General features: G+C 30.9%; 1 protein-coding gene across 1 annotated transcript; it reads left to right on the top strand.

The window, feature by feature from the left end:
- The first annotated feature begins 366 nt into the window (after positions 1–366).
- LOC145624239 (cytochrome b561 and DOMON domain-containing protein At4g12980-like) lies at positions 367–3,071 on the top strand. Its single transcript, XM_081677246.1, has 3 exons — positions 367–1,090; positions 1,871–2,125; positions 2,431–3,071. The coding sequence occupies exons 1-3, from the start codon at positions 467–469 to the stop codon at positions 2,698–2,700; spliced, it is 1,149 nt and encodes a 382-aa protein (XP_081533372.1). The 5' UTR covers positions 367–466; the 3' UTR covers positions 2,701–3,071.
- The last annotated feature ends 7,298 nt before the right edge of the window (positions 3,072–10,369 follow it).

The following is a 10,369-nucleotide window of genomic DNA, read 5'->3' as shown; positions in this document are numbered from 1 at the left end:
TTATTATTATTATTTATTGATTATTATTATTATTATTATTATTATTTATTACTTATTGATTATTATTATTGTTGTTGTTGTTGTTGTTGTAAGAGCTTAAAAGAATAAAATTTGGCTTTATATCATTAGACGTAAATTAAGAGTTGAACTGAACTGAAATAAACTGAAATTCAACGGAAGACAACAGACCCTTAAAAAAAAAGTATAGGTAAAAAAATAAGAGACGGGAGTGGTATTAGAACAAACACACTCCAAACAATTTTAATTTTCACTCATTACACAAAAATTCGCGTGACAAATCCCACACTTCTCCTCTGTCCCTAAATTCAAAATGTCACCTTTTCATTGGCTACCTCACCTCCACTAACTAATTTTCTCCCTCCTATTTAACCCCCTTTCCCTTCCTCATTCTTCTCTACTTTCCCAAACCTCACTTTCCTATTCTTCTCCACCTTCATCTTCATCAATGGAGTTTCTTCAATCCTCCATTACTTTCTCTCTCCTCTTCCTCCTAACCTCTCTTCCACTTTCTCTCTCCTCAACCTGCACCTCTCCTAAGCTCACATCCTCCTACAAATCATGTAACGAACTCCCTTCTCTCAGCTCATCGCTTCATTATTCTTATGACCACTCAAATAAATCACTTTCTATCGCTTTTACGGCAACCCCGCCTTCGGCTTCTGGCTGGGTTGCCTGGGGAATTAACCCTACTGGTACCGGTATGGTCGGTACCCAAGCCATCGTAGCTTTCAAAGATACTGACGGTTCAATGTCTGTTAAGACCTTCAATCTTTCGTCGTATTCCGACATTATTGAAGGGAAGTTGTCATTTCCGGTTTACGAAAAACGGGCGGTTTTTAATGCTGCTGATGGGTCGATTACTATTTTTGCAAGCGTTGGGAATTCTGGTACTGGTAAGATTAACCATGTTTGGCAAGTTGGTCCTGGTGTTTCGAAAGGTTTTCCTGAGAAACACGAGTTTAAGCCGGAGAATCTTCAGTCGAAAGGTACTTTGGATTTGAACGGAGGAGCAAGTAGTGGCAGTAAAGCGTCGGAAAGTGCTAGTGATGCTGCTACTAAGAAGAGAAATGTGGGTTTATTGTTACTTCTTTCGAGTTTGGCTCTTGGTTTGTTTTCTGTTTTTGGGTGCTCTTAAATTCTGGGAATTTTGGGAGTTTATTATTATGGATCAATTTTGATTCTTTTGCACTTAATTAAATATATAGTAATTGTGTAGTGTTTTATCCATAATTGATAAAAAAAATTGTAGTATTAGTGAAATTGGATGTTGTTAAATTATAGTAGTAAAATTGTATGCTATGGTTGATGATCAGAAAGTGTTTGAATAAATTTCATTAGAACAGCTTTTAGTATTGAATACAGGCTTTTCTGTTAGATTATGTTCAAATTATATGTAGACGGGATTCGATCTCAGCCACCTCTCTAAGTCTTTAATCAACTAAGGTAGCTGACATCTACTTCGATTACTTGTTAACTGTGTGCCTACTGTACAACCACCAGTCAGCCATAGTTCGTACAAAGAGAAACTACTGGTCAAACTAACACACAAGAAATGTTTATGATTTCATATTTATTTTCTGGGATCTCACTGTTATGCTTTTAAGCTACTTCTTGTTGTAGTTGAGATTCTGAAATTGACTTTTTATGTTAATTTTTATTCATTAATAGAAATTCCTGAAACAATGTTCTTTAATTTTTAGCTGTCAATGTTATCCTGAAATTGCATGTCAGAATTATGATTGCCAACTACCCCATTCAAATTAAAGTTCTGTTAAATGTTCATGTTAATTTCCTGTCATTGCTGATATCATATTGATAATTTTGGTATTGTGGTTTGTTGAATTTTCAGACTCATGGGATTCTGAATGCAATTAGTTGGGGATTATTGTTTCCAATTGGAGCTATCATTGCAAGATACATGAGAACATTTGAATCAGCAGATCCTGCATGGTTTTATGTTCATGTTTCTTGCCAGATATCTGGATATGCTATCGGTGTTGCCGGCTGGTCCACCGGACTTCAACTCGGAAGCGAGTCCGTAGGGTTCGTATATTCGAGTCATCGCTACATCGGCATTGCCCTCTTTGCCCTGGCTACTCTGCAGGTAACTCTTTCTTGCTGTTTTATAAATACTCATTTAACTGTGATAAAGCCTACTTGTACTTTGAAGATCTGAATGTAGATTTGACCTGTGAAATGTGAAGGTTTAATAGGGTTCAGAACATCAGATATTTCCCAAATTAATGCAACTCTTTAACAATTCTTGATAAGATGTTCTGATTTTTTGAGTAACTCAACTAAATGTTAGTATGGTACCAAATGGTCCCTTAAGTTTTGGGACTTTAGTGATTGTTGTTTGCCCCATTTGCTGAGGGGCTATTCTCATTTTGGACTGCTCTAATCTTGCAGATTTTCGCGCTGTTTCTAAGACCAAAGAAAGAGCACAAGTTGAGGTTTTACTGGAACATATACCACCACGGCATTGGATATGCCATCATTATCCTTGGAATCATCAACGTATTCAAAGGCTTAAAAATACTCGAACCTGAAAAGAAATGGAAATCAACGTACGTTACCATTCTTATTGTGCTGGGTGGCATTACTGCAGTACTAGAAGTTTTTACCTGGATCGTTGTCCTACGAAGAAAATCAAGTAGATCCACCAAACCCTATGCTTGATCAGCTCATCAAAAAGTCCTTAAACACGACGACTCCATTCATTGGATCATCAAAGCTTGTAAGATGATTGATACGCTTTATAGTTAACTTATTCGACAGGGAATATCATTCCTCATGTTGTCTGTCCTTAGTGTATATTGGTTTGAGATAGTTGTGGTATAGATAAGCGCTCTCATTTTCCGATTATTTCAAGGATTGTATGTATCTTAGATAGTTGCATATAGGCAGATATTCAGAAATATGTGAGCCCATCTTCATTTGTTTGTGCAAGTGTGCTAGATTCTTTACTTTTAGCAGAAATTCACATTTCCTATTTTAGCTTAGAACAGAATTTTATACTGCTTACTGATATGAGTAATTTTCTTTTATAATGTGTTGCACTGCTGCTGGTTTTTGCTCTTAGTTGTTGAATAACAAGGCACTCCCAAGTCCCAACTGCTTAATCGGCAGACATTTGGTATTTATATAACAAATGTTATTCGTAAATTTTTTGTAAATCAACAATAGTACTCCATCATTAAGTGATCAAATAGTACAATAACATACTGTATACGAAAATATGTTTATAATAATAACGGTACTTTAAGTACTCCATAAAATGGTACTAACGTGTTTTGGTTCTGACCAGCAATTACTGTACTGTGTTAAACGTCTCACCATGAGACATTCAGACTTCATAACTAACAACATTACAACAGTAAATTGACCGAGAAGTTGGTCACTGACTCATTGATTCTTACTGACATGAGTTGGGAGTTATTATCTGAATTCAAGAAGGCCGCCAAAACTAATTTAATTGTCAAACGGGATGGAAGCAAGTACCAGTATTGATGTACTTTTGCAAAGAAAGTATACTTTTAATTTCTCCTTTCTCTAATTTTGACCGAATATGCTAGGGTACACTTGGTGTGCAAAAAAATTTTGTACTCCCTTCGTCTCTTTATTCATGTCCACTTTGATAAAGAGACGGATTTTAATAAAGAGACGGAGGGAGTACATCAAGTTTTCTGGTAGTTGATAAGGAATCTTATTTTGAAGTGGGCTATCTTTTTTTTCTTTTCCTTTTATCTTAGCTGAGTTGATAACATTTAATAGGAATCTTGTACACCAAGTGTACCCCTATCCTTTCCCAATTTTGATAAACTTTAGTTACTATGAGTACGGTGTAAAATTTAAAGACATACGAGTAGCAGTTAAGTTGACTTCTAATTTACTAGCTTGACCACAATTTTGTTTAATTGTGCAATTATGAAATTTATGTAAAGTTTCGATTTTGAGAGTTAATATTAAGACATTTCTTTTTTGATGAAATACTAAGACATTTCTTAATCATAAATATCACATGACTATTTTGTCCTGTTATATGCGTTGTATGTACCAGCGGAAATTAATTTAGAAGAGAAATTATTAGAAGAGAAATTTTGCAAATATTTTGTTCATCAATTATAAAAAAAATTTAAAAAGAAAAAAAAAAATTATGTCAGTTATGCATTCATCCTAACATCCTTCATGTTTGTTTTCATTACTATACTGCAACAAAATTTTCATAATACATGTTTAAAGGAATTGAGTGCATCAAACAGACATAGAGGGAGTGGTAGTCATCATTTTTGTTATGTATTTTATTTATGAAAAGTTTATAATTCAATTTGTATATAAAATGTAATGATTGAACCATGCAATAATTAAATGGACAATTTATAAAGGATAGACAAAGTTCTTTTTGATAAATTGTATAATGAATTTTCTTTTGGAAGGTGTAATAATTGTGGTCTATGAAATTGAATTTATAGTTGAGAGATTGTTATATACACCCGGCCACCCGGGTGAGCGGTACACCTTAAAAAATTTGTTTTCTCATTTGATGATAAAATGAGCAATAATCATCAAAATGATCAAATAATATTCTTGGGTGCACTGTACAACCGAGTGTATACAACTATTTCTAGACTCAAAGTTATAAAAGTAGCATGGTTTAAAGGTTTAATTACTCAATTAGTCGAATATCATCTAATCTCCTGAATTTAAGCAACTTTTTAGTCAATGACATATCAATTATCAACCTAAATCATTCCCATGGTAAATAAATAATGAAGCAAAAAGAGACTACTAAATTTTTATTTATTTTTTTGGAAACAATGGAGACTACTAGATTAGTGATGTGCTAAAAGATTATTAGCCCAAATACAAGTACGGATATCAATCATGGAGAGAGTTTAGGTAGTTGATTAAGTTTGTATATTTTCAATCTATCGCGTATTTAATCTTAAGTTTACACTTACAACCTCTTATTTACACCTTTTTTTTTACGAAATTATTTACACTTTACTACGTAGTATAATACTTGTATTAATTAACTCTTAAGTGTACAAAAAAGTATATATCTAGTCAAAAGAATATCGCTTTACTATAATTTATAAATCTTGTCAGTTTCATCTATGTAAATTTTTTAAATATTAGTTTTGTAATAATCTCACTTGTATGAATAGTACGTATGTATTACGCACATGAAGGCCATGTAAAATCCATGAGATCGAAGATATATAGGGACTGACGGAGTTAGCTTTTGTAGCAAATTGCATAAATGTTAAATGTTAAAAATACGATGCATGTATGTCGTAGTGTATAATTAATTAAAGAATCATGTAAGACTAATTGGAAAATGATTTCAAGCTTAAAAGTAGAAAAGATCATTCAATAAGGAATTACTTTACAAAAATAATTAATTTCAAAGTGATTTGAGTGTGATATTATTTATTAGCTTTGTCAAAAGGGCTCCAAAAAAAAAAAAAAAAAAAAAGGGGTCCCCAAATATAAATAGCAAAATGGTGCAATTCTAACCTGTCTTCACTTTCATCATTTCTCTGTCTTTTGTTCCTTTGCTAAGGAAACACGCCTATCTTCCACGGCACCCCACCCCACCCCAAATATTAGAGTCCCTCTCTTTATCTTGTCATCTTCATCTTTTCAATTTGTTTCAAATTAGTTTCCTCCGTTTTTGGTTAGTTAAGTTGTCATGGTTTCAAAACATCTTTTTATAGCATTACTTTTGTAATAGCCATTATAACCAAGCTAATAATTTTAATTTGAGGAGTCAAAAAGTAGAGGATTGGAAGATTTTTAGTTATGACTACGACCCAAGGGTACAAATTAAACGTGTAAGTTCTATTGTATACTAGCTAATTCGGGTGTATTCATAATAAGCACGTACGGTAGTATAAAAAGCAAAGCCAATAGTTTTCCTCAATTGCTCGTTTGGAGAGCTTAGATGAAATCTCGTCTTTGAATCTGCCTAAAGCTTCATATCTAAGTCTGATTTTTTTTTTTTTTTTTTTTTTTTTTTTTTTTTTTGATCAAATATCTAAGTCTGATATCACAATTCTTGAACATAAAAATTATAAAAAAAAAAAAGTGTTGATGTTTCTTAAAATAAAAGGACTAATAATTGAGAGCATTATATTACTTTCTCTTTTATACTTGTATTCCTGATCTATCTTAATTGACTTTGTATATTTTAGGCCTTCTAAAATTTACTTATAGTATATTTACATGAAACTTGGTCTTGTGCATCCCATCCCCTTACATAACAATGCATGGCACCAAGCCACCAATTACATCACTACATACGTTGATACATAAACATACGTACCTTACGGCATTTAATTAGCATTGTGCTTAAATGTGTAGATTGCATGATAGCAAATCTATTAAAGTGTACACTTTGATAGAGTAATAAATAAATCCATATTCTGTCTTCATAATTAGGGAACATTTTATAAGCAATATTTAGTTGTTGTTTTTTAAACTTTTTAACAAAAACACCAAAATTATATTAGATTATACAACTAATTTTGTTGTAAACTTTTGTTGCATGGCTTGTTACTTATGACTTGAGTTTGTGCATAGGGGTGTCAATTCGGATGATCGGATCGGGTCTGATATGGTCGGGTTGGGTCAATTTTTAAAGTTAAGTAATAATAAATTGTTATATTCACGCGAGTCCTAATCTAAATCGGATATTTTTCGCATCTGTTTCGGATTGGGTGTGGTTTTGACACCTCTAAATCGTTAATCGTGGGTGCCCCCATGCATCATCCCCTAACAAAGCAATGCATGGCACCAATTACATCATTACATACGTACCCTAACTTAGTAGCTTACGGCAATTAATTAATTTGCACGCACTATTGATAAAATAAAATGCTTATTATTAGAATGATAGCAGATCAATTAAAGCGTAATGAAGCATATGATTTGTTTCAACCATGTTCTGTCTATTATTTTTATGCAATAATAATCAGTATCATTTATAACTGTAAAGAGCAAGTGGTGAAACAGAGATATAAACTACATTATATTATTAACATGATTATAAATTTCAATGAAGTAGTGTTACTATGCCAAAAACTTATAGTAACGACTTGTTCTTATACGTTGAAATTCAGTTCAACTCCTAATTTCTTTCTCTTATAAAATATTCATTTCTGATCAGTTCAGTTCAGTTCAGTTCAGTTTAGCTCCTAATTTTCTTCTCTTATAAAATATTCGGTTCAATTCAGTTCAGTTCAGTTCAGTCAATGAGAATAGACCCTAAATCGCAATAATTTAATACTAAATATATACCATTAAGTTTATTTGATTGATTAGGTTAAAAAGTATTGAGAGTATTATAATATCCAAGACTTAATTAAAAATTTAATATATTACAGAGTATTGCAAAAATCAAAATTATGTCATTGTTAAATTTGTTCGAATACAGTATGTTATTACTTTTACGGAGTTTGATTATTATTAATAAATAATAAAGGATATTTATGATCATAACATTTCATGGGTATGGTGATCGTGCAATTGATGACATTGAATTATTATAGGATCAACGGAATACATGACAATAACACATGTCTTCTTTAGTTCACCTTATTTTTACTTATTTTAGAAAAAATAAGATAAGATAAGATAAAATCTGAAAAAATAAGTTCAGATCAGATCATTGTTTTATGTGCAGTTTTTTATCGCAAATATCTTTAATTTCATAATGAAACAAAATTATGAAAATTACATATTAATAAAATACACATTATTACGAATCTAACAAGATCACACTTGATATATTTTTTCTTAAGGTCAAAGTCTGGTCAAATCAGACAATCAGATCTGATCAGACTAGACCAGACCAAATCATATCAGATCAGATAAGTAAATATAAGGCGAACTAAATAGGGCCTTAGGGCCTGTTCCGATTGACTGAACTCAGCTGAACTGAACTGAACTGAACTGAACTGAACTGAACTGAACCGAGCTGAACTGAACTGAACTGAACTGAACTGAACTGAACTGAACTGAACTGAACTGAACCGAGCTGAACTGAATTGAACTGAACTGAACTGAACTGAACTGAACTTATTAATTAGTGATTTTTAACTACGGATTAGTGATCTTTGATTATTTATTGATATTTATTACTATACATAAGTGTATATACAAATGTACATATTAAAATATTTACGAAAAATATACTATATAATTATAATTATAAAATGTATGGAAAATATATTATAAAATGTATGGAAAATATATTAAAAACTTGAAACCTCTAATTTTCTCAATGAGATTAACATTAGAAATATGTTTCAAAAAAATAGAACCATTTGAACAATGAATTGTATCAATATTATCATTGTTATTATTATTATTATTAATTATTGATAATTATTATTATTATTTATTGATTATTATTATTAGTATTATTATAGTATTATTATTATTATTATTATTATTATTATTATTATTATTATTATTATTGCTATTATTATTATTATTATTATTATTTATTGATGATTATTATTATTTATTGATTATTATTGTTAGTATTATTATTATTATTTCAATTATTATTGTTATTATTATTATTATTGTTATTATTATTATTATTATTATTATTATTATATACTATTTATTATTATTATTTTTGTTGTTGTTGTCGTTGTAATAAGATCTTAAAAGAATGAAATTTGGCTTTATATCATTAGCAATATCATTAGACATAAATTAAGAGTTGAGCTGAACTGAACTGAACTGAACTGAGCTGAACTGAGCTGAACTGAACTGAACTGAGCTGAACTGAACTGAACTGAACTGAACTGAACTGAATTTCAACGGAACAGAACAGGCCCTTACTCTAGTAGGTGGAAGTTTCCGAGGTTGGTTTCCCGTACGTAGACTTTTTTTTTTTTTTTTTTTTTTTTTTTTTTTTAAAGAAAGGTTGAGAACATGGCATTATGGCAAGTATGCTTTTTCTATGAAAGTGATGCTAGTCAATTTTGTTAGGCATTTTTTTCTCGTTTGCTTCAAGCCTTTATGCTGTGAGCACACATGCATGAGCATTATAGAGGAAATTCAAATAAGGCATATGATCAACACAAATTAGTTAGAAAGTTTAGCACCTTTCAGTTCATTGCATTAAACGAGAATGTTTTTTTTTTTTTTTTTTTTTTTTTTTTTTTTTTTTTGGAACACTACCTAAGTAACTATGCTTTGATGGGTATAATTTGAGTTATTTGACGCATTACTAACCCACCAACCCTTTCTTGGGTCACGGACACTTGCTATTGGTCTATGTTAAAGATAAGGTTAGCCTAAAATGTTAATTTATGAGATTCATAATTAGTTTATGAGATGTCATTAAATTTAAAGTGTGGATGCAGCATAGACCTCTTAATAAAGCTAGGGGTAAATATAATTATACTAAGTGTAAAATTAAATATTTCATTCATTTGGAAAAGGGGGTGGATAAAATTTGATGAACTCATGACCTTTGTATCACGTTGTCTCTTACTCTCTTATATCATGTTAAGTGACAATAATTCAACTAATAACTTAAGTTGATGATTGAGACCTATGATTAGCTTATACAAAGTACGTGGTATACTCTATCATTGTAAACTAGGGTCGTAACACTATATACGAAATCTAAGATGATCAATAGTATTTCTAATTCACTCTATAATATCCTTTTTATTTTAATACTAAGGTTAGTGTTTCATAAGGTTGTATATAAACTGAGCAATGGGATTATAATACTCTTGAGTAAGAAAAACGTGTTATTAAGTGTATTATAATCCCCTTCATAAGGTCGTAATACTATTTGTAGGAAACATGAGGTCATCATGAACTAATCATTACATCATGAATAAAATAAAAGGTACACTTCCTGAATTTGGTTCTTTGTGTGTTGTCCAGAAACTCCAGAGTCCATATGACTAGGAGTAAGCCTGTCAAATTAGTGGTATAAATACTTCCTCAATTTCTATTTAGTTGACACGTTTGATTTAGGCACATATATTTAGTTGACGTGTTATTAATGTTAATTTTTTCTCAATATTTTCATTTTTAGCTTCTTATATACATAGTCCTTAGGGCTATTATTTTCCTTTTTGTTTTCATCGGAAAAAAAAATTATTATTATAGTGGAAGCCTGGAAGGTGTCATTTACAAATACATTTTGGCATGGAACTCAAAAAAGGATTAACATACGTCTGCATGTGATTAATCGTCACTAATAAATTGTGGGACAGATAATCTCTTATGTAGCTTTTTAAATGCACCACAAGTCCACAACAAACAACCCTGAAAACTAAAAGAAGAAAAAAGAAAAAGTACATTATAA

Source organism: Chenopodium album, chromosome 3 (genome assembly GCF_948465745.1).
Source record: "Chenopodium album chromosome 3, dcCheAlbu1.1, whole genome shotgun sequence".
Taxonomy (NCBI): domain Eukaryota; kingdom Viridiplantae; phylum Streptophyta; class Magnoliopsida; order Caryophyllales; family Amaranthaceae; genus Chenopodium; species Chenopodium album.
The sequence above is the reverse complement of the archived record's forward strand: the minus strand, read 5'-3'. Positions and strand labels throughout refer to the sequence as shown.

Coding starts and splice junctions, on each gene's coding strand:
- LOC145624239 (XM_081677246.1), top strand. CDS start 467: ATGGAGTTTCTTCAATCCTCCATTACTTTCTCTCTCCTCTTCCTCCTA. Junction 1,091..1,870: donor CTGCTACTAAGAAGAGAAAT/GTGGGTTTATTG, acceptor TTGAATTTTCAG/ACTCATGGGATTCTGAATGC. Junction 2,126..2,430: donor TTGCCCTGGCTACTCTGCAG/GTAACTCTTTCT, acceptor CTAATCTTGCAG/ATTTTCGCGCTGTTTCTAAG.